Source organism: Dendrobium catenatum, unplaced genomic scaffold (genome assembly GCF_001605985.2).
Source record: "Dendrobium catenatum unplaced genomic scaffold, ASM160598v2 fragScaff_scaffold_1617, whole genome shotgun sequence".
NCBI classification, from domain to species: domain Eukaryota; kingdom Viridiplantae; phylum Streptophyta; class Magnoliopsida; order Asparagales; family Orchidaceae; genus Dendrobium; species Dendrobium catenatum.
Genome location: NW_021320079.1, coordinates 1,996,992 through 2,023,168, shown reverse-complemented (window position 1 = coordinate 2,023,168; position 26,177 = coordinate 1,996,992). Strand labels below are relative to the sequence as shown.

At 33.6% G+C, this 26,177-nt stretch overlaps 1 protein-coding gene across 7 annotated transcripts in view; it reads right to left on the bottom strand.

The window, feature by feature from the left end:
• Nucleotides 1-434: 434 nt before the first annotated feature.
• The window catches only part of LOC110111065 (E3 ubiquitin ligase PQT3-like), a 105,362-nt gene continuing 79,619 nt past the window's right edge, over nt 435-26,177 (bottom strand). For 3 of the 7 annotated variants that reach the window (XM_028701029.1, XM_028701028.1, XM_028701030.1), the window contains exon 15: nt 16,502-17,432. In XM_028701029.1, coding sequence (XP_028556862.1) covers nt 16,751-17,432 — 682 coding nt within the window. In that variant the 3' untranslated portion in view covers nt 16,502-16,750. Of the gene's footprint in view, nt 497-7,436; nt 7,593-7,742; nt 7,917-16,244; nt 16,385-16,501; nt 17,433-26,177 lie in introns of those variants that run through there. The other 4 variants (XR_003703132.1, XR_003703131.1, XR_003703134.1 and 1 more) reach the window with 4 other exon arrangements.

The following is a 26,177-nucleotide window of genomic DNA, read 5'->3' as shown; positions in this document are numbered from 1 at the left end:
AATATTAAAAAATAAAAATATTAAAATTAGAAAATTAATAACGTAAGTTAAAATAATATATTTCAGATTAAAATTTTTAATTTTAATAATTTTAAGATAATTTTATAATTAAAAAAAACATTGATAAATAATGTAATGCCAATATTTGAATTGCACTATTCACAACGGCAAAAGAAGCCCTTGAGAGCATCTCCAACCGAAAATCTCATTTTTCATTCCAAAATGTCGTGAAACTACAAAATGCCGTGATTCATCTCCAATCGAATGTCATTTTTCACCCTTTTTACAGGTAACAGTCGCCTCTTCTTTCCCGCGGCAAGTTCGGTAGAGGTAAAAATGGCGGAGATAAACAGCGCAACGCCAATATTGGTGTCCCACTGTTTACTTGCAGCCAAATAGCAAAAAATTTTGCAATTCGACTGGAGCTGGCTAGGAGCGTCATTCAAACATTTGGAGTCGATTGGAGATGCCCTGAATGATGTTACAATAGCGGCAACTGCAAATAGACATTTACAGTTTAGTTGGAGATACCCTTAATTATTGATCATAAATAATTTTCACAATTTATAAAAGCACAAGAAACATATTCTAAGCAATTGGTTTAAATGCCAGTTTTATATCATTTAAAAAGCTTTCGTTATCATCAGTATATACAACTTTTTTTTTTTTCAACCATAATTTTTATTTTACTTTTGTAAGTAGAATTTTCTTCATTCAGGCAAAAAAAATAACATAAAATTGCTTCAATTTTTCGCTGGTTACTTTTTCTATTAAAAAAAACAAACTAAAAACTAATACAAAGGCAGCTGTAAGTGAGAAGATTATCCGACTCAGTTTGGCTAAAAGCGATATGCATGATAAGGATTTCTGGCCTTTCACGACTGACACCAGCTTGTGTAAATATGCAAAGACGTATATTAGTTATTGTCTGTGGCGTGTATGAGAGGTGAAATTATTCTGTGCTGATATGGACATCATCAAGAGGCAAATCAGGACGCACCAAATCATTCAGTTGTTGTTTAATGAGGCTATATATCGCTATGTACCGGGTGACATGACGCGCTCTGATTCGCCTTCAGACGGTCCGATGTCGGCACATAATAATTTCTCGTATGGAGAGCATATGCATATACCTGTTTATCTTTTTTTTTCCTACATGATGCAATCAACTGTGTATCGATGTGTACCGAGTGATATGACATGCTCTGATTCGCCTTCGGACGGTCTGATGTCCGCACAGAATAATTTCTCGTATGAGAGAGCATATGCATCTACCTGTTTATCTATTCTTTTTCCTACATGATATAATCAGTGTCCCGTGTACTCTTCCCTCAAAGTTCTATGATGGTGAAGATTACTTCAGAGGTAGGGAAATATGTGAAAGTATATGATAACCCCGAAATCAATAACTTTGCTCCTAAAAGAATTTTGCTCCTAGATGTCTCATTTTGCTTCTTTAGCTAGAAAACAAGGAAAAAGGAAGATTTCATAATCGTTCACGAATGAAATTAGTATATTTGAAGAACATTACAATAAACTTGTGGAATTTAAAATCAATATATTAATTTCTATCTGCATTCAAAATTTATTCTATAACTTCAAGAAACTAAATGAACCTTAAAAATTCAACATCAGCAATAGGTCTAATCAATATGATTCATGATTATTAAATTTTGAATAACATGTTCAAAGTAATAAGAAATCAATTACATGTTTGACAAATGCGATAAGAACGAGGAAAACTTAATGGAAGACAATTGTAAGAGTTAAAAAGCAAGCGAGTTAGCCTGTTGTGCACACAGCTCATTAAACTATTGGTTGAGAGTTTTAGCTATCAGTCAAGAGGATTTGAGTTTGAAATTTGTGTATGTGATATATATATGAATTTGCCTTTAATTGGATCAAAAGTCCCAAAAAAAATATTATGCTAAAAAAGATAACCGCGAAGATATCAACCGAATGCTAGAAAAATAATGAAAGATAGCATAAAAGCTTACAATCTGAGTTAAGAGTGCTGCTAAAAGTTAATAACTATCACCGATATGAAAATGCAATTCAAAATATCAACATGTTGATTAAAGTAAATCGAAGGTCTCGAAGCCACCTTTTGTAATTTTTCTAATGCAACAATAATAAATAAGATTTATGCCTTATTCTCGAGCACATCATGATACTGAGATTCCTTAACAAGAAATTTAAGGTCCAGCTCATTGAACCCTTCATTCAGTATTCTATTCATTTTTGTTGACTAATACATGACCTGTTATGTATATTTAATACAGTTCTATAGTGCAAATTCCATACATGTTCATTCGTCAATATTTATAATCCGCCATACTGCATATTCTTTTAATTCTTCTATAGGGGTTTTATCGAATCGGGTTTACACGCAACCATAAATGCCTGAAGCACGAACCTAATTTATTTTCAAACCTCCTATCTAGTCTATTATTTCAAATTTATCACATTTTTAACACTTTATTTCTACCACTCTCATCTTAATTACTATTGAAATATTTACTGCTCAATAGTCAGATGTATATAATGTAAGAAATGCCAATATAATTTACTAATTTACACTCCAATAATTATATATTATATGATGAGGACATCCGGCTGCGGAAAGTTTATCAGAGAAGGAATTGGAGATCGACAGCCACAATTAGACCACTTTATTTTTGATCTATTATTTGTATTTGATTTTATTTATGTACCTTTTCCGTTTTTACCCTCACTTGAGGGAGTAGGCTTATTTAACCCCAAGGGATACTTTGGTCTTTATAATGTTATTGTAGAAAGGGCTATAATAGCCCTTTCACCTCCATTGAGAGGATAATCATTATTATGAAATTTCAACACTTTTTTCTTTGTGAGTTTTGAGAGTACTTGTGAGAACTTTGGTGAAGTCCCTTAGGGCATAGCATTACCCATCAGTCGTAGGAAGCGTCCGGGCTAGTGGTCCTTCTCTTCTCCAACTTCTCCTTGCCCTCTTCCCTAGCCGCCGGCTCCCTTCCCCTTTCTCCAAGCCATCGGCCTCCCTCTCCTCCTAGCCGCTGGCCTAAATCCCCCCTCTCCCCTTCCTAACCACCGGCCCCAAGTTCCCCTTCCCTCCTCCTATAGCCGCCGGCCAAGCCCCCAACCCCTCCTAGCCACCGGCCCTAAAACCCTACCCATCCTCCTAGCCACCGGCCACATCAACCCTTCCTTTGCCTCCAAATTTCAAATTCCAATTTGATACTTTCCGTTTATAACTCATTTGAAATTAGGAAGGATTTTAAATTCAGATTCCAATCTATTTGAATTTAAATTTCCTTTCCTAAAATAGGATGATTTAATTTAGGAAAGTCCCTCAAATCATGTTTTATTTGAATTTAAATAGGAGCTTATTTAAATACCCTTTCCTATTTTAAGTTTCAAATAAAATAATCCTTAACTCCTCGAATCAAACCCCCCATGCCCATGCTAGACGCTGGCCCTACTCCTTCCCTCTTCTCTCTTTTGAAACTTGCCATAAAGTAATCCTTAACTCCTCAATTTCTTGCTGTCCAAGGTTGCCAAGACCTACAAAATTGCTCTCCAGAATTTCTCCAGACATCAGAGTGCTGCCCAAACTCTCTGGAGATGCCAGCTTGTTGTTTGAATTTGAGAGAAAACCTCGCACTACTGCCCTTCCTTCAGAAGCGATCACACATCGTCGCCGTTATCTCGCATCTCCTATTTTTGGGTAAACTCTCCCTTCCTCACACCTTTTAATCCTCCATCAATCTTGGCATCGTTTAATCATGAAGATCTATCCGCATAACCCAAAGTAAGAGTTTAAGTGAGGGGATTCCTATAGTGACTATTTGCCTTGTTAAATGAGGGATTTCTTTTAAAAACCCTACATTCGCATAATATAATTTGCTATGATTATTTTTATGATTCTAAACTTTTCTTGTGTAGTTAATTGTCTGAGCTTAATCACCAAATTGTTTGCTTAAACTTTGTTAAGAAACGCAAGAAATTGATTAATTGCAAAGCTCTATTCTTGTTTGTGTAAATTTTCAATTGCTTACATTTGCTATTGCATGTAGTCCTACATCATTATAGTAAATCTCAAGTTTTTAGAGTGTCTGAGTTATCTTTAATCTCAAGTCAATAGTAAATATTGTTGTCTGTTTGGTTGTTCTCCTTTTGAGTGGAGACTAGAGAGCAAGAAACCCTATATCAAATCTTGGAGCTAACATCATAAGTAAGACAGCATGCATCAACCTTTCAAGGTAGGCGATAGCACGTGTCGATATTATTGGCAATGGTAGACGACAAAGTCAGTAGGCATCAGGGTACTCATAAGATTATAGACTATAGTCAAACGATGATTGTCATAATACAATGGTCAGATGATGGTGGTAGGAAAACCATAATCAGACAACAATGATCAGATGGACTTAGTCGGGTGATGTGCTCCAATAATTCTAGTCGAGCAGCAATGGTTGTCGGAAGGAATGTAGTCAGGGGAAGGTGATCGGAGGACCGTAGTCAAGCAATGGTCATTAAAAGACCATGGATGGGTGACGATTATACTAGGATCATAGTTGGTCGATAGTGGTTGGAGGACTATAGTTAGTTAATGATTATCAGAGGATCATAATTGGGCAACGAATGTCAGAGGGTTGCCGTCAAGAGATGGTGGTCTAAAACCTGTACTCAATCTACTCTGATCAGAGGGCCATATTCGGGCGACGGTGGTGCAACAACAGTAGTTAGATGGAAGTTTGTCAAGCGATTTTCTGATGACAACGATCGGGCACTGGTACAAAAGTGATGCTCAAGTGGAGCTCTAGGATTCTAGACCCTATAAATCTTGTTGTTTGTTTTGTCGTTCTCCTTTGAGGAGAGGAGACTAGAGATCAAAAAATCCTATATAAATCTTGGTGTTGACATCAGAAGCCAGGTATATTATTGACAGTATGTACCGACCATTCAAGGTAAGAGATAGCACATGTCGATATTATTGGCAATAAAAGAAGACAAATTTAGCAGGCATTAGGTTACTCATAATATTATAGACTATAGTCGAACGATAATGGTTGGTAGAACAAAGTCGAATGATGATGGTAGGGGAACCATAATCAAGCAACGATGATCAGATGGCCGTAGTCGGGTGATGTGGTCTAATAACTCTAATTGGGCGGAAGTAGTTCTCAGAAGGAATGTAGTCAGGCGAAGGGGATCATAGGACAGGAGTCGAGCAATGGACATTAGAAAACCATAGATGGGTGGCAGACATACAAGGATCGTAGTTGGTCGATAGTGGTTGAATGACCATAGTTAGTTAATGATGATCGAAGGATCTTAGTTGGTTGACAATGATTGGAGGAACGTAGTTCAACAAGGAAGGTCAAAGTGCTGCAATCAAGAGATCGTAGTCTAACGAATGTAGTTAATCGACTGTGATCGGAGGAGCATATTCGAACGACAATAGTGCAATAATGATAGTTAGATGGTCGTCTGTTAGGCAATGTTCCAATGACAACGATCGGATGGTAACACACCTGTGGTGCACTAGTGGAGCTCTAGGATTCTTAGAGCCTCTGAATTCTCTTGAATCACAAGTCAATAGTAAATCTTATTGTCTATTTGGTCGTTCTCCTTTGAGGATGGGAGAATAGAGACCAAGAAACCCTATATAAATCATAGGGCTGACATCAGACATAAGATTTACTATTGACAGCGTGCACTTAACTTTCAAGATAGGAGATAGCACGTGTCGATATTATTAGCAATGGGATACAACAAAGTTAACAAGTATCAGGGTACCCATAAGATTATAGACTATAGTCGAATGATAATGGTCGGAGGAACAAGGTCAGTTGATGGTGGTAGGAGAATAAAAATCAGGCAATGATAATAAGATGGTCGTAGTGGGGTGATGTGGTCCAATAACTCTAGTCAGGTGACAGTGAATGTAGGAAGGAATATAGTCGGGAGAAGGTGATCGGAGGACCATAATCGAGCAATGGTTATTAGAAGACCATAGAGCGGCAAAATCCCAAGGTGTGGGCAAAGTAATACCCATCAGTCGCGGAGGTGCTCCGGGCTCGTGGTCCGACTTTCCCCTTGCTTCAGATCGCTGGTCGTCCCCTCCCCTTTGTGCCAAGCCGCCGGCTATCCCCTCCCCGTACTCCAACTGCCGATCACCACCCCATCTTCCCCCTCACCCGTCAGCTCCTCTCCCTACTCCCACCATAGTGCTGGCCTAGGCCTCCCAAATCCGGCCCCTTGTTCACCCTACCCGAACCCTAGCCACTGTCCCTTCCTTTGGACCTTCTTGATGATGATTTCAATCATCATTATTGCTTGCCTAAAATAGCCAAATCAATTTGGGAAAGATTTTAATCCTATTTGAAATTAAAATTTGAATTTTCAAATACTTTCCTAAACTAACCCATCTAACTTAGGAAAATACCTAAATTTAAGTCTAATTTAATTTTAAATTAAATTTGATCCCATTAATTGATTCCTAATTTAAGATAATGAATTAGGAGGCATTTAATTTCCCCCCAATCTCCTCCTTCCCCATGCATGCTGCCAGCCCTGCCCTCCCCTTGCCCTAATTTAGGATTCAAATTTGAATCCTAATTTCCCTCCACTCTCATTAATCCTTTGGATTGATTACCTTCCTTGGGAATTAACCTAAAGATCCTAAGCACCCTCCCTAACCCTAGTCGTCCCCTTCTCTATTCGAACCCACCAAGCCGCCGGCTCCCCACTCCTCCCTCCCTCCTGCACAAGTCGCCGGCCTTCAAAGAATCCAAGGTTCACAATAAAGAAGACTCCCATATTCATGGATGGCCGGTCATGAATTCTACCACGAATTTGCATACAATTCTCAAGGACAAATTGATATCCTTCAATCGCCCTTCTTTGACCCTGACTGAGAGTTTGAAGATTTCGTCGAAGACTTTGTAGACCGCATACTATTTCATCTCGTCGAGACAATCGACGAACAACGACCATCCGGACAGTGGCAACTTGTTGAACGTCCACCTGCACCTCCTTCTCCGGCTACCTTCCCGTGGATCAAGACCATCGGCGTCGTAACTTTCTTAGCGGCATCGTTTGGTGTGATAAAGATATCTCTCCGCTAAAGCCTCTCATAGAGTGTGAGTGAGAAGGGAAACTCTAGATTAAAAGCTCTAAATATTAACCCACAATATTTTCTGATATTATTTTATGTTGTTTTGTTCTCCTAACATTGAATTGCATGCCAACACAAAACGTCAATGGATAATTCCTAAAATTAATTCTTGTGACTCATTAATCTTAAAGTAGCAAGCTTACAATAATTTTATTATTTCCTTGCAATTCATGTTGGTTTCACATCAATTACCTAATTTCAAAGTTTTATATTTGCATAAAATATAACATCCTTAAAATTTTTAAGCAGTTTAGAACATGAAATATTAGCTTCTGAAGGGATGGGAAGAATGCCACTAGTAAAGGCCCCAGCTAATACCTGCATGGAATATTGGAATGCCATGTTCGAAAATTTATAGTCCAAACCACCAAAATTATAGCGAAGGATTTTGGAGCAGCAGTTCCCTGGCCTACTGGGCAAAGAAAATAATTGGGTAAGGATATCTTCATTCAGATGAATTTTAAAATATTAAATTTATTTTAAAATGAGTATAATATATGAATAATTAATCAATTCATTTAGTACACTGAACTCAAAGTAAATCTAAAGGTATTAAATCTACCTGACCAAATTTTGGTCAGAAAATCCTGATCCACTCTTTCTCAGCAACTGAATTATTTCTCTTAGTTATGAAGCCTATGAAACTGTGATAAATTTCAGCTGCATATACAGCGACCATTTGGTCATGAAGTTGCTTGCCTGCCGCTGACCTGCAAATAAATAAACACATTGGAACCTGTAAAGAAGACAATTGTTAGAACACCAACGATTACTAGTATATATATATATATATATATTTGAACACCAAAAATCTTGAAATCATGAATTTCATGTTTTACTGCAAAAGAAACCAAATATTAGTTTAACGGAAACTAAACAAATTCCCTAACTAAACCTTCCAGTGAAATATAATCCCCAACTATATTAATAATATTCATACACACCGAAGAACAACTGAAGGAATTCTGAAGCTTTCGTCTAATAACAAACATAACTGAGTTGCATCAGGAATGATTGAAACAAATCAAATGTATCATCCACTCCATTAAAAGAGCAATACAGCTTCGCCATTACCCCTTCAATAAAACAATTGACTGTATGAAGAGTTAACTATAGGTTTCTACCACTACAATGCCACATTTCCCGGATGATTGTCACAAGGATGGTCATTCTAAAGATATGTCAAGCTTAAGCTATGCAGCTAGCATCACACATATGTGCATTTATTAATCTATTAACAAAAAAGCTGGGAACTTTTATTTGCAGGCCTCTTAAGTGATTCAAGATCATGTTGTCCGGCTTCACTAAGAATCAGGTTAACTAGACTGACAGTTCAATGGCTACCAAAATCGGAACTGGCTCAGTCTACCAGCTGGGCCACATTGCCTGGGTATAAATTCAGTAAGCCGCATGGAAGTTAAGACCCATAAACCTGGATCTAACTCCAGTGAAAAACGGAACAGGCCTGGAAAGATTAAGGAAGTCTATACTTTACCAGGTGACACAAGGCTTCATGAAAATTTACTAAACAGAAGTATCTATAGGTTTATGAGAAAATAAGGCACAAGAACTAAAATAATTATAAAATAACATTAATTATGAAAATCATCATAATAATGAGTAGTCTTATTCCAACTATTTGGATTTCACTGTAACGACCTGGCCCGGAAACTCAAATTAAAAAGACGAGAACAATCGGTCGGACAAATAATATATTTCTTTCAATAGCATAAAACACTTAACAAACTAACATCCAACAAATAACTGAAGAGTCACTAAAACAAATTTATAAATTGAACATATACAAAAACTACTTCATACCTATTTTCATTTAATTTTCTTCTTCTGTAAACATATTTTTCTCTTTCAACCATTTATTTCTTAGAAGATTTATCTAAAATTTCAGTTTAACAATTTGAATTTATATAGTAAACTTAGTGAATAATCACAGCTTGTAGTATAACAATTAAACATACATAAAAACAATCATGTTCCTTTATCTTCCTTGTAAAATTAACATATACATTACATTTCATAGATTCTTATTATATTCCTTCTTTTTGTAACTCATTTCTTTATCTATTTCATTTATTTATTTTCCATTTTTATTTATTCATTTAGAATAGAAGTACCATCTAAAATCTTGAACCAATGAATGTACAAACATTTCCATTTTCAATTAATGTGCATGAGTACAATACATCCCCAACTAGTACCATATGGGAGTGAACTTCTCTATTTGCATTCATGTATCTTTTCCTTCTTTTAATATTTTCATTTGCATTTTATTCATTTCATTTTTCATTACTTACATATTAATCAACATATGCATTTTTCACACACACAAACACACACAAACTTCCACTATCCAAAATAACATTAAGGCTTCGTTAAGGACAGTATTTTTGTTGCTTCTTAAAGCAACTTTTTAGTTAGAAATTTAAAATTTTTATACTAGAAAGCTGCTTTAAGAAGCGACAAAAAAGTCGTCCCAAATAAAGCATAAATATCACTAAATATAACATTGGACACTCCTCTTTATCAATTCAAATTTCTAACACCTTGAAAATAATTAAACATTATATTTGAATAGTTTTCGTAATTTACCTGAAAAGTTCTTTTTTTTGCTAAGTCAAGATTTTAACAAACGAATTTTCTTTCTACTAAATAATCATAGACCACTATTTCAATAAGAACAGAAAATTCTAAATTTATTTTCTTTCTAAATTTAAATAGGATAAAAATGAAGATTAAAGCAACGTATTTCCTCTTCCTCCTTAATATCAAAAGAATTTCGTAAAATTCTTTCAACTCCTCCCAATTGATTTGGAATCCTTTGTTGAACCAATTTCCTTCTTTTTCCTTTAAATAAAATATTGATCTCCTCTTAGGTTAAAATCGTAGAATAATTTCACATAAACAAATATCAACCAACAAACCTTCCTTCTTCTTCTTCCTCTCAATCAATGCCTCCTTTCTCAATTTCTCTCATTTAGCGACACTGGACGGAGCAAATAGAATTATCCTTCGTGAGAAGTCGCCTATTTTCGATTACGATCACATTGGTTTGCTCAATTGCTTGTTCGATCGCTCGCAAGCTCGTCTACGTGCTCGCTCGGCCATTCACCTGTGCTCTAGCTCGCCAGCTTTTTAATTGGCCAAGCCGGTTCTTATAATCTCCATTCTTATAAAAAAATTCGTCCTCGAAATTTAAATGAAAAGTGATAAACTATTCCTCAGTTGTTTCACATCATATTCCAATACTCTTTCAGGCTTCTCTATATATTTCAAATCAGGTTGGAGTTCAATTGATCTTGACAAATTCTTTTCGATTCGTTTGAAATATATTTTCAAAGCACAGATATATGAAAAACATTATGCATCCCTTGTATGTGCACCAGAAGATCTAATCTGTAAGCCATATTTACAATCTTTTAAATGATTTCAAATAGTCTAACAAATCATGAACTCAATTTTCCTGTCTTTCCAAAATATTGCACACCTTCCATTGAACTATTTCAATAAAAACAAATTCACCAACTTCAAATTTAACCAGCCTGTGATTTACATTATAATATTTTCGTTGTCTATCGTGTATTGTTTTCAATCTAATCTTATTAGTAGCATCATCTACCAGTTCAACATCAATTACTTTTCTTTCACCTATTTCAATCAAAGGTGTTTTACAATTTCTTCCATAAAGAACTTCATATGGTGTCATTCCGATGTTGAATTGAAAACTGATATTATAAACAAATTCTATTAAAGGTAGATGAATCTCCCAATTTTCACCAAAATTTAGTACACATAATCTAAGTCCTCCAAAGTTTGAATAGTCCTTTTTTATTGCACATATGTATGAGAGTGAAATGCAGTGCTAAAAGTTAATTTAGTACCTAATGCTTCCTCAATTTTTTCCACAATCTAGAGGTGAATCAAGAATCTTTGTCAGAGACTAGATTTTGAAACACTATACAATTTTACAATTTCATCAACATATCTCTTTGCAAATATTTCTATTGAATATATTTGTTTGATTGGCAAGAAATAGGAGAACTTTGTTAATCGATCAACAACCCAAATAGCATCCCGACTCTTGTCTTGATTTGGGTAATCCAATTACAAAATCTATTGTAATTTTAACCCATTAACACTCAGGTACTGGTAAAGATTGCAATTGACCACTTGACTTTTGATGCTCATCTTTAATTATTTGATATGGAATATATTTTATCATAAATTCTGCAAGACGTCTTTTTAATCCTAGCCACCAGAATAATCCTCTATAAGTTTTTGATACATTTTATTACTACCTGAATGAATTATATAACTAGAGAAGTGAGCTTCCTGTAATATGTTTTCTCTTAAATTATCAACAATTTGAACAACAATTATTCAATTTCTGAAAAACTTTTTCATACTAATTATTTCATTCAAATTTTATTATCTTTTATATTGATCTTAACAATAGCATTACAATCTAAGAAAATCCCTTCACAAATCTCCTGTAATAACCAATAAGACCTAAACAATTCCTCACTTCTGAAATTATAGTCGGCCTTAGCCAATTTTGTAATAGCTTTGATTTTTTTCTAATCAACTGAAATATCTTCATTGCTAATCACATGCCCAAGAAAATTAAAACATTTCAACCAGAATTCACATTTTGAGAATTTGGCATATAGTTTATTCTCCTTGAGTGTTTGCAACACTGCATGCAGATGATTGGAATGGTTGTCTTTATTTCTTGAATAACTCAAAATAATATCTATAAATACGATCACAAAAATTTCCAAGAAGGGTTTGAAAATTATGTTCATTAGATCCATAAATATTGCTTACATCACTAACAATTCATATGGGTTATATCTTATTCTAAAAGTAGTTTTAACAATATTCTCTTCTTTAATATGCAACTGATGATATCCATAATGCAAGTTAATCTTTAAAAAAAAAACTGTAGCTCCCTCAAGCTGATCAAATAAGTCATTAATTCTAAGTAATTGATACTTATTTTTAACTGCGAGCTTATTTAATTTTCTGTAATTAATACACATTTTGAAACTCTCATCTTTATTCTTTACAAATAACACGAGCTTCCCAAGGCAAAGAATTATTCTTTACAAATAACACTAGAGCTTCCCAAGGCGAGGAACTTGACCTGTTATCTAATAATTCATGCAATTGACTTTTTAACTCTTAGAATTCCTTAATGTTATTCTATAAGTACTTTTGCTACTTATTATGAACCTGGTAATAAATTGATAGTGAATTCTATCTCTTGAATGATAAACCCTGGCAGATCATCTAGAAACACCTCTAGATACTTTCATTATAAGTATGTCTTTCAACTCTTTAACTTCTTTCTTTGTATCTCTTACTTGAACAAACCCTGATATTCATATAAGTTATCACCATTGAAGTAATTCCTCTATCTCCATAAAATTTCTATTTTTTTCACCTGAAAATTTAACAATCTTCTTATTGCAGTCTATGATTACAAAGTGATTTGATAGTCTATCTATTCCCAAGATTACAGCAAATTCATGCAACGGTAACACATTTAGAGTTGCTTAAAATTTTCTCTCATTTATTTTGAAATCAACTTGACATAAACTATTAACATTCATTTTAGACTCATTTGGCATCAAAACTTCTAAAATGATGGGTGCTTCGTAAATATTTAATCCAACGAATTTTATAAATTCTTCTGAGATGAAGGAATGTGAGGCTCCTGTATCAAAGAGAATTTGTACAGGTATATCTTTAATTGTTATCATACAATAAAATTTATAATAATTAACATATATATATATATATATAAATCTTTTTCTTTTAACTATTTTTATATTATTGATTAATCATACAAGTAAATAAAATTATCATAAATTAAATAAAAAAAACATCTATCATCACTTTAGGTGAATCCTTAGCATGCTATTGAGATAATGCATATACCATAAGCTGAGCATTTTGTCGACTTTGATTTGGCCTCGGAATGGAAGCAACTGATACTATCACCCTCGATCTGCCAATATTTCTCTGAGAGGATCTAACATTCATCCTTGATTCTCTTGATGGTCTTTGCTCAAGAGTAAGACAAATCTTGGCTAAATTAATGGCACCAGAAGCAAGTATTGATTCCAGAAAAACATTCACCCTTGTGCTACTTATCACACTTGTTGCAGTTGTTCAGGCTCATTTGACTATTATTGCTAGTAGGTTTTGCCTTCTTCCAATTAAACATTCCAGATTGTAAAAAAGATCTAGCTTGAGAATCCTATGAAGCTCCAACAACATCTACATTTTTCCTTTTTCTGAAATTCACACCTCCTTTGGGTATTTTAAATATCCATCTAAATCCTTCTAACTCTCTTCACAAAAAAAGAATAATGATCAATCCCTAGAGAAACAAAAGGCTTTTTGATTACATCTTTTAACCAAGATAAAAATCAATAATATTTTTCTTCTGCAGTATGAACAAATTGAGGAGTGTATCTTGATAAGGTGATGAATTCAACTTCATACTGTATTGTTGATTTGTCTCTTTGCATCAGCCTAAAAAATTTATCTTGCATTTACCTCCTTATAGAAAGAGCACAAACCAAACTCTGAACACTTGAGTAAACTCATCCCATTTGATCTAGATACTAGGTATCCATCCAAATTTATCCTGGTGCTAACGCCATCAAGCAAATGTCACCAATGAAACCTTGCTTTCGTCTAGGCAGAACATCCCCTCTAATATATTCTCAATCCGTACTGATCAATTTTTTGTTTCAATTGGTTATATTACTTCAAACAATAGTGGTCTTACATCATGAAATAATGTCAAATACTAATCCATTAACATGCTACTGCTATTGCTACTGCAAATTCTTAATCAATTGAGATCTTGAATCATGAATCAATTAAGTCAATTATTATCATCATTTGAGCCAATGCATCATATTTAACAACAATACTCAGTACAAACCCTTCCATATCTTCTTCAGGATCATTCTAAGTACTAAAATAAAGTAAAATATCTTATAAAATTCATAATTTTATATCATATAAAATATTTTAAAATCAATATTAACCTAATGACTCTTTCAGTACGATTCATATCCTATTTGAGGGCTCTGATACCAATTTTGTCACAACCAAGTCCGGAAACTCAATTTAACGAGACATAAACAGATAGACGGACGGTTAATATATTTCTTTTAATATCATAAAACACTTAAAAAACTAACAACAAACATATAACTAAAGAGACACTAAAACAAATTTACAAATTTAACATATATATAAACCAGCTCATACCTATTTTCATTTGATCTCTTTTTTTTTAAGACAAATTTCTCTCTTTCAATCATTTATTTCTCAAAAGATGTACCTGAAATTTTATTTTAATAGTTTGAGTTTACATAATAAACTCAATAGATAATCACAGCTTGTAGTATAATAGCTAAACATACATAAAAATAATCATGTTTCTTTGTCTATCTTGTACAGTTAACATATACATAACATTTCATGAACTCCTCTATTTGCATTCATGCACCTTTTCCTTCTTTTATACTTTCATTTACATTTTTATGTTTCATTTTATTCACTTCACTTCTCATTACTTACATATTAATCTATATATGTATTTTTCTCTCTTATATATATATATATATATATATATATATATATATGTATATATATAACATTGTCACTATTAATTACTATTTCTCAATTTGATGCATAGTAAATATATAAATTGTATTATATGTAGTAAGTAAATATACATAATACAATGTTCATCAATGTAACGAAGAAACAGGAAAAGTGAAATTACCGTAAAACAAATATAATCACTTACTTTGCTTATCATTAATTTGATTCATCTTATACATTAAAACATTCAATCAACATATATGTCACGATATTAAATAATTGCAATAACTAAATAACTGCAATAATATGATAGAAAACTAGAAGAACTAAAAAATAATAATAATTACCCACTTTGATTATTTTGTGTTCAAATCCTTTCCAAATCCTTATTCTTTGAAATAATCCTCCTTAATACAATAGTTAACTTCCTTCAAGAACCTTTTGCAGACTTCCACTATCCAAAATAATATTAAATATTACTAATTATAACATTGGACACTCCCATTTATCAAATTAAATTGCTAACTCTTTGAAAATAATCAAACATTATATTTAAAATTTTTGTAATTTATCTGAAAAGTTCTTTTTATTTCTAAGTCAAGATTTTCACCAACGAACTTCCTTTCTATTAAATAATCATATACCACTATTTCAACCAGAACTAAAAATTTCACATTTATTTCCTTCCTAAATTTAAATAGAACAAAAATGAAAATTAAAGCAACTTACTTCCTCTTCCTCTTTAATCAAAAGAATTTCACAAAATTCTTTCACCTCTTCTCAATTGATTTAGAATCCTTCGTTGAACCACTTTCCTTCTTTTGCCTTTAAATAAAACATTGATATCTTCTTAGGTTAAAATCACATAAATAAAAATCAACGAAGAAACCTTGCTTCTTCTTCCTCCCGATCACTACCTCCTCTCTCAATTTCTCTCATTTAGAGATACAAGACAAAGCGAATGGAATTATTCTTCGTGAGGAGTCGCCTATTTTCAATTAATCACATTGGTTCGCTAAATTGCTATTTCAATCGTTCACAAGCTCATCTGCGTGATCGCTCAGTCATTTGCCTGTGCCTAGCTCGCCAACTTTTTAATTAGGGTCGGTTCAACTGAACCATCCAAGCCGGTTCTTACATCCACTTTATAAACCCATTCGTTGGTAGAAACACATACCAAAAATTAATCTTAGATGACATTCCAAGCCCTTCTAGCAGCACAAAGAATATGTTCAAGGAAATCCTTAACAACCAGAAGATTACAATTATTGATGACCCAAAAATATTAAATTTATTCATGCATTAAAAAAACTATTTAAGAAAACCAGGATTAATAGAAATCATAAAGTAAATATCACAATTTTTATTAGTAAAAATATGATGTAAATACACAAATGAAAACTCAAAGAAATCATACCTAAGCAAACATATGGATTCCGCCACACCAAGAACGACATTTGACAATATCATGTCAATATCTTCTAAGCTCCACGTAAGTGTGTGCTCTTATGAACCTCCCAAGACTTCAAAACTATCAAGGGAAAGAACGCTAGAACTCTAAACATAAGAGAAGGTTAGCTTCAAACTCCATTTTTAACCACCATAAAATCTGTAGCAACAGATAAAAAATTCACTGTAGTGGACCTAGTCTATGCTACCAAACACACGACAGACTAGTCAAAAAATCATAGGAATTAATGTAAGAAAAATCATAGTAGCTGATGTTCATATTTCTGTACATATATCTAACTTTAGAACTTTGCGAACAGAATAGGTACAAACTTAGCCACCATAGAAACGTATTAACTGGTCAAAATATATATGTTTACCTCTGATGACATAATTCCTATGGCTGCAGCATTGTATGACTCCTGGAATATATCCACATCCACTAACCAAAAAACTAATAAATATTAAGAATTTTCAACGGATTCTCCTACTTTCCTTGTAGCCATGATCTCTACTTTCCTTGTAGCCATGATCTCTCTCTCTTTTCTTCCAGACTTTACCCATCTCCCTTCTGTCATTATCAAGCCGCTCATCTCTAGACTTGATTATTCTACTAGAGTGCCTGAACCTGTGACTAGACTCTCGTTCTTTGTGGAGTTTTCGATGGTCAGTGGAGGATTCAGGTTCCAAGCAAGATTCTGATTGATTATATTGTTCGCAGCGATGGCTTTTAAGATGTGTTACAAACTCATCATCTTCATGCAACCGGCTGCTATGATGCTTTTTCCAGCTGCAATCACTCCCACTGTGCTTAGAACATTTATGCTGGTGGCTTCTTCTCTCTCCGTTATGCCTTCTAGAGTCATTAGATACATCTTGTAAATCAGATTTTGATTTTTCAGAAAAATAACTTCTCTGGTCCATTCCACAAGCGAAAAGATGAGGCTCCTTATGCTTCTCATTGACCAAATGAAGCTTATCACCTTCATAACTTGGCCTCCGACGAGGACTATTATGCTTTTGTTGTGAGTGCTTTCCGTGTGCCCTTTGCTCATCATCGTCAGAGCTGCTACGTTTATCAGATTGAATTAGCTGGGCATGTGATCTTTCAGTTCCACCAGAGTAGCAACCTTCAGATAAATCTGAACCATGATATCTAACAAATCCAAGAATTAGACAAATTAAGAGAAGCTATCAACATAAGGAAAAGAGAAAAATAGCAATTCATAAAACAACTAGGTATGTACGAAACTCAAGTTCAATGTTTGAATTAGTAGCCACGCAATCAACAAATGAGAAGTCAAAGAAAAGAATCAAAATATCTAAATATTCAATGGGTTGATTGAACTTCAAAAGAAAAAAAAAACATTTCATTATATGCATACAAAGAGCATTGACACAAATATTAGAACAAGCCCTCATTCAGCTCCAACACAACTTAGATTTTTTATTCTTTGGCATCCAAAAGCATCAGCACCATTTTTCTATTGTACTCCCCTGCATTAGTCAAATTACCGTTGAACTGAACTTAAATAGTTCATCGAAGTTCATTTTAAAGTCTAGAAGCATTAACTCATCACAAAAAAACCCCAATATATTGATAGAAGATCAACGAAAATTTCACAAAATAACTTCTTCATTAGTTTTCCAACATTGATAATTGTTGAAATAATCCTAAATCCATGTAACTTTTCATCTAAATCAATCGGAAAACAACTTTCTATTTAGAAAAATTCATAAACAGCAGCTTTCTACTTCTACTATGTAGATAATTCAGGATTTCACAATTAAGAATTATTTTCCATAATTGCTTCTTTCATACATAGTTGCTTCTTTCACCATTTGTACAGCTTTTTGTCAATTTTACGCAAGGGAATTAAATTTATTCATACAATTTTTTTGCTCTCCTCTCTAATTTTGTTTTTTAAGATGATACCAGAGACATTAAAATTCTATTCCTTATGAAGTTGACATGAACTTCAACATGCTCTCCCCCGAGCCAACGAGTCTTTCACCAACCCTAAAAGCTAATCTTTCACCAGCAAGAGTTGTAAAAGAATGTGTGAAGGATCCTCCTAAAAAGAAGACAATGGAAGCTGACACGAAGAAAAAAGTGGTCAAGAAGTCGACAACTCGAACGCCAGAAATCGACCTCAAAATGAAAAGTCCAGATGAAATATTGAACTAAAAAATCCAAAGAAAACCAATAAAAAAATCAGGTGTTCTCTCCTTATTTCAGCCATCTAGACAATAATACAAATCACAACCAACTATTCTACCAGTCCAAGCTTATTTCAAAACATCATTTGAATAAATTTAGTCACTCAAAAAAAAAATCTTAAATGCGTTCATTACATAAAAGAACAAAACTACTATTCGGATAGTAAACTTGGGAGTGTCAGAAGACGAAAATGCCTTCCACAATCACAACCTATGCCTTGAAAATCATATGCTCGCATTATCGATGGGCCACTCTCAAAAGTGGTCAAAATAGGTTTACAGCTTATGCCATGAAAGTTATAATGTTCCTTTATAGATGTGTCACTCTCAAAAGTAGTCAGAATAGGTTGTCATTCCCTCAAAACATCTAATGCTTAACTGTGCTTATAGCGCCTAACTTAGATTGAAACTTACAATTAATCAACGAACTCACTCAAGAAAAAAAATTCTGATGCTAATTTCTCATCTAATCTTTATTACTTTCAGGACAAGTGTCATGATCCGGCCCAGCTAGCCCGAAATAACAGGGCGGGAACAGACAGTCGTACGAAGAACTCTTATAACTATAATATCATAAAAGTTTCATTTCATAAAAGACATAAATATCATCCAATAACAATGTAAGAAAGAGTCACTAAACATCCAAACTGAAATATCTCAAATACATCAAAACATAAAATCACTTAAGGCATCTGCAACCACATTTGCTTTATCCGGATGATACTGAATGTTTAACTCATAAACCTCAATGAGTTCTAGCCATATCATCTGTCTTAAATTCAATTCTTTCTGTGTGAAAATACACTTCAAACTCTGATGGTCAGTAACAACTTCGCACCTTACCCCATACAAATAATGCCTCCAGATATTTAAGGCAAAAATCACTACTGCTAACTCTAGATTATGGGTTGGATAATTCCTTTTATGATTTTCCAATTTCCTAGAAGCATAGGCAATGACTCTTCCATTCTGCATAAGTACACAACCCAACCCTTTATGCGAGGCATCACTATAGAGCTTAAATACATCTGACTCTGAAGGAATAGTCAGCACTGGAGCAGTCATCAAATACTGTTTTAACCTCTGAAAAACATCTTCACACAGAGTTGTTCATTCAAACTTCACTGCTTTATGATTCAAACTAAATAGTGGCATAGCAATCTGTGAAACCCCTCAACAAATCTTCTGTAATATCCAACTAAACCCAAAAAGCTCCTGACATCTATCACTGTAGCTGGTCGAGGCCAATTTGTTATTGCTTGCACCTTATGCTAATCCACAAAAATCATTCCATTACTGATCACATGCCCCAGAAAGTTCACACTCTTCAGCCAAAATTCACACTTTGAGAACTTAGCATACAATTCATTTTCTCTCAATGTCAGTAACACAACTCTTAAGTGATTTGCATGCATGTTTTCATTTGGAGAGTAAACCAGAATATCATCTATGAACACAATCACGAATATATTTAAAATTAGCTTAAAGATTCTATATATTCATGAGTTCCATAAACACAGCAGAGGCATTTGTAAGACCAAAAGGCATCACCACAAATTCATAATGTCCATATTTGGTATTGAAGGTTGTCTTTGTTATATCTTCTTCTCGAATCTTGAGCTGATGATATCCTGACCTCAAGTCAATCTTTGAAAATACTGAAGCACCTTCCAATTGATGAAACAGATCATCTATTCTTGGGAGAGGATATTTATTCTTCACTGTCAGCTTGTTCAATTCTCTATAATCTATACAAAACCTTAAGCTTCCATCCTTCTTCTTCATGAACAATACAGGAGCACCCCAAAGGGAGGTACTAGGCCTGATGAATCCCTTATCCAACAACTCTTGCAATTGATCTTTCAATTCCTTCAGTTCTTTTATTGTCATTCTGTACGGGGCTCTTTAGCAACAGGTTCAGCTTCTTTCGCCAACTCAATAGAGAAATATATTTCCCTACTTAGAGGTAAGCCAGGTAAATCATCTACAAACATTTTTGGATATTTCTGAACAACTGGAATATCACTCAGCTCTCTTTCTACCTTCTTCTCCACCTTAACATAGTAAAGAAGCCTTCATGTCCTTTCTTCAACAATTGGTAAGCCTTTAAGGACGAAACCATAATAATAGTTATTCATCTATCTCCCTAAAATTTAAATTCCTTCATTCCTGACATTTGAAATCTAACCTTCTTCTTGTTATAATCTATAGTCACAAAAGAGCAAGATAATCAATCCATGCCTAAGATTGTATCAAATTCAAACAATGACAAAACAGTCAAATCTACTTCTAAGTTCTCATCACCTATCCTCAAATCCACATGACATCTCTTATTGGTTTTCATTTGATTTCAATTTGACATTAGAACTGACAACGGTTTCAACAAAATTGTAGAAAGCAAACTTGCAGATCTAACAAACTCCTCTGAAATAAAAGAGTGTGACGCTCCAATATCAAACAATACTCTAATAGGTTTGTTACACATTAAGATTGTTCATAATCACATAAAAAAATAACATTCATTATAAAACATAACATTCATTTTTTCATCCATATCATATATGATTTTCATTGGCAATTAATTAAATCACATACATGTAACAACATCTGGAGACCACTTAGTTTCTTGCTGGGACAATCCATAGACTCAAGGTTGAAATTCTGACGAGTTTGACCCTGAGAAGGAACAGATGCTGCAGACTACATTTCTTGGCCTGCCAGCTATCCTCTAAGTATTATTGCTTATCCTGACCTCTATAGTAGATTTCTGTCCCTAAAGAGGGCAAAACTATGCCATATGTCCTAGATGATCGCACCAGTAGCAAATATTAGTGCCAGAGAGGCACTCTCGCTTATGCATCATTCCACACTTGCTACATACTATAGCAACTGAAGCACTATTGTCAGAATTGTTGGGTCTGAGTTTCTTTCAAGTAGATACTCCCGACTGAGAAGACTGAGCAGACTGAGTGGGTTTTGGCATGCCCTCAATCTTTCTTTTCTGGAAGTCACTCATCCTCTGAGCCTCCTGTAAGTCCATCTCGATCCTTCTGGCTCTTTTCACCAAAGTATAATAATCTTCAATCCCAAAAGGTATGAGAGGCTCTCTGATAATATCCTTCAGTCCAGAAAAGAAGTCTTGACACTTCTTTTAAGCATTTGGTATCAGGTGAGGGGCATATCTGGACAACATAGTGAATTCTACCTCAAACTGTAAAATAGAACGATCTCCCTGAACCAGTTTGTTGAACTTATCTTGCATTTGTCTCATAGCTAACATGGACATAAACTAATCTCCGAACACCTTCACAAACTCTCCTCAAGAGACTTGACTGCTGGATCGCCCTCTAAAAGTCTCTTGTAGATGGCTCTCCCACCACCTTTCTGCCTCACCATCAAAGGCATAAGCAGGGAGAGTAACCATCCTATCCCTAGGGTAAGACATACCCTCCAAAATATTCTCTATTCTCATCAGCCAATTCTCAACCTCTAAAGGTTCACCACTTGAAAACAACGGAGGCTTCATATCTTAAAATAGTTTTTAAGTTCTTATCCATAGAAGTAGTCCTATTGCCACTTGCCTGAGTCTGGGAATTCTTGATCATCTGAGTCATCACTGCCATTATCTGAGCAAATGACTTCATTATGACGTTGTTGCCACCTCCTAGAGGATCTGCTACTGCAGGTAGCACCCTCCCTGCTTCACTACATAGCCCTCAGTGGAAGTAGGCTCAAGGTTCATCATTGGTAGCTCCATCCATTCTTCATTCTCAATGCCATCAGTGACATTCTGCTCTGGATTCATATCCCTGAGACGAAACACAATATCATAAGTTAAAAATTTATAAAATTCACACTTGTTATACATTCTAAAACCCAAACAATTATTCTATAGGCTCTTTCATATTGATCAGTATTCTTAAACTTTTGGCTTAGATACAACTCTTGTCACGACCCGACCCGAATAACTCGAAATAACGGGGCGGGAACATATGGTCGTACGGAGAACTCTTATAACTATCATATCATAAAAATTTCATTTCATAAAAGACATAAACATAAATATCATCCAATAACAATATAAGAAAGAGTCACTAAACATTCAAACTGAAATATCCCAAATACATCAAAACATAAAATCACTTAAGGTATAAACTAAAAACATCACAATAGTCCACAATACATCAACTGACACATTACATAACATAATCATAAAACTTGACATCCTGGGATCATCTACGACGATAGGTAAACAAGCTTTTAGCCATCACTTTCTAGCAGATTCTCTTGAAAAGCATTCCCAAAAGCAGGGTGAGCTAACGCTCAGCAGGTAACATGTATTTATCATAAATTCATGAAATAAATAAAAACATGGCGTTAAGCATGAAATTAAAATAAATAAAAGATCATATTAGACATTTAATAGACACGTACTATATAACATTTTCATAATCAATTTTCTTAACTTTTTCTTTTCATTTCATAAACTTTTCTTTCTTTATAGCCTTTCATTAAATGCATAAAATATGTAATTATAATATAAAATACTAGTCTCGGAAGTACCAGAGTTTTGTACTGATCAGATACACAATCATGTTTTCGCCATTCTTTTACCATTTGGCTCCGAAGAACCTCTTTATCATTGACTCCGTAGAACCCCTTTACTATTAGCTCTAAAGAGCCCCTTTACTATTGGCTCTAAAGAGCCCCTTTACCAGTTGGTACTCCATATCATCCTGTACATAAAAATCATAATATATATCATAGATCTTAATTCAATCAAAGGTTCATATAAATTTGTCTAAACTGTTTCATACTTGAATGATCTCATGTCTACTAAAATTTCAATTAAATAAAATTCTATCACATTTAACCATAAAAGTTTAACACTTAAAATAACGATAGACATAAGTAAAATATTTAATATTTTTTAAATAAAAATAAATGAAGATAATTATAACGTATGAAATTTTTGCATAAAAGTGAAATTTTAAAAATATATATGAAATTTACTTTAAATACAAGTACATACATTAACAATTGCAAAACAAACTTCTACGACGTACGACGTTACCTAAACATGTGTCATCCCTTTATGTTAAAACTTAAGATTGCACATAAATAAATATCAACAATAATTTTTCAGAAAACCTAAGATTGCACGTGACATTTCTTTATGTACAATATTAGGTTTTGAATATAAAGGAACGACACGTGTCTAGGTGACGTAGTACGTTGTGGAGGTTTGTTTTGTAATTATTAAGGGTATATACTTGTATTTAAAGTAAATTTCATATTTTTTTAATTTCTCTTTTATGCAAAAATTTCACACACTATAATTATCTGCATTTATTTTTATTCAAAAAATATTAAATATTTTACTTATATTTATCGTTACTTTAAGTGTTCAACTTTTATGATAAATGTTATAGAATTTTCTTTAACTGAAATTTTAGTAGACATGAGATCATTCAAGCATGAAATGTTAGAAAAATTATATGAATCTTTGATTGAATTAAGCCCTATGATATATATTATGATTTGCATGTGCATGATGATCCGGAGTACCAAATAGTAAAGGGGCTATTCAAAGCCAATGGTAAATGGGCTCTGCGGAGCCAATGGTAAAGGGTTTCTTCAAAGCCAAATGATAAAGGAATGAAGAAAACATGATTGTGTACCTGATTAGTACAAAACTCTGGAACTTCTGGGACGGGTGTTTTATATTATGATTACGTATTTTATGCATTTAATAAAATGCTATAAAGAAAGAAAAAGTTTATGAAAAGAAAGAAAAAAGTTTAAGTAAAAAAGTTCAAGAAAACTTATTATGAAAATGCTATATAACATGTGTCTATCAAATGTCAAATATGACCTTTTATTTGTTTTAATTTCATGTTTAACGTCCTGTTTTTATTTAAATTTACGAAATATACATATTACGTGCTGAGCATTAGCTAACCCTGCTTTTGGGAATGCTTTTAAGAATAATCTGCTAGAGAGTGATGGCTGAAAGATAGTTTATCTACAGTCATAGAGGATCCCAAGATGTCAGATTTTATGATTATGTTATGTAATGTGTCAGTTGATGTATTGTATATTATTATGATGTTTTCAATTTATGTCTTAAGTGATTTTATGTTTTAATGTATTTGGAATATTTCAGTTTGGATGTTTAGTGGCTCTTTCTTACATTGTTATTGGATGATATTTATGTTTATATCTTTTATGATATGATAGTTATAAGAGTTTTTCGCACGACCGTCTATTCATGTCCCGTTATTTCGAGTTAATCGGATCGGGTCGTGAAAACAAGAACTTGAAAAGATAATTGGCAAAGTGAAGATATGTTCAAACTTTATCTTATAAATAAAAATCCATCAAAATTTGGGCTCAAACAATAGGTTTTGTATCCATTCAAACCCTAGCGCTAAATTCCAAACACATTTCAAATAATGATAGTAATGTTTAGCTTTAGCACTATCATGAAAAAACAAACTTTACTTACCATAAAAATTAATTCCTTCTCCAATCACCAAAAAATTAAAAAGAATTTTAGTATAAAATTTATCATATGACTAAACACACTCATAGTTTCTATCCAAGTCAAACATACAAACATTCCCAAAATTTTGATTGCCCACAATGACGACATGTAGGAATCATCTAAAGTTATATATGCCTTTCAAGCAAGATAATTTATTTTCTTCAATGACAATCATATGTCTCACTTGACTGTTCTTAATGAAAGAAAACATGAAACAAAAAAATTTAAACAATTCAATACTATGATTCATACTTAATTTCAATACAAAATCATGCCCTAAATCTGACAATATCAAAGAATGCATTGAATCAATCTTAGGAAATGATATCTTATATCAAGAGAATATCCATCAAAGCTCCTATGTTGACACCTCTGTAAAAAATGAGGATGTTCAAGAAAAATTTTGATAACTTTTGAGATGCTTAGATCGCTAGCATCTCCACAATAACAATAACATCAAGCCCATTGTTTAAAATTGCGCAATATGAGACTCGCCTCAACGCAATTCCAGAGTGAAAAATGCTTTACGCCTCGAGTTTTTTTTATCAACCTTGCGCCTCAGCTTTTTTGAGACCCGCCTTAAGGCACAACTCGTCTTGCTGGCATGAGGCTCACACACACACACACACACACACACACACACACACACACACACACATATATATATATATATATATATATATATATAACTTACGTAAATCCTAAAGTAAAGCTCCAAACAAATCACACATTAATGCACCACCAAGTCGTATCAACTTCCTCTCAACTGCCTCAACCTCCATTTCGCCGCCTTCGCCACAGCCAGTACCGTTGCAACCGCCGCCAATGATCACTAGAAAGTCACACACCACAACCACCTCCTCTAAAAATTTTGGAGTATTAATCTCATCTTTATGTTAATGAAAAATATTTATGAAAGATGAATATGATTGAAATCAACGAAGAAGAAGCATATTAGTAGATATTAAACTCCATAGGATGAGACAAGGGAGAGATCAATTTGTTATAATGACAACTCAAATAAACACCCCCTCAGTGATGATAGTATAGATGATTTTTTACTTGTTGCCAACTATTTCATTTATTTCATTCAATTTATCACTTGACACTTTACGTCTTATACAATTTTTTGTT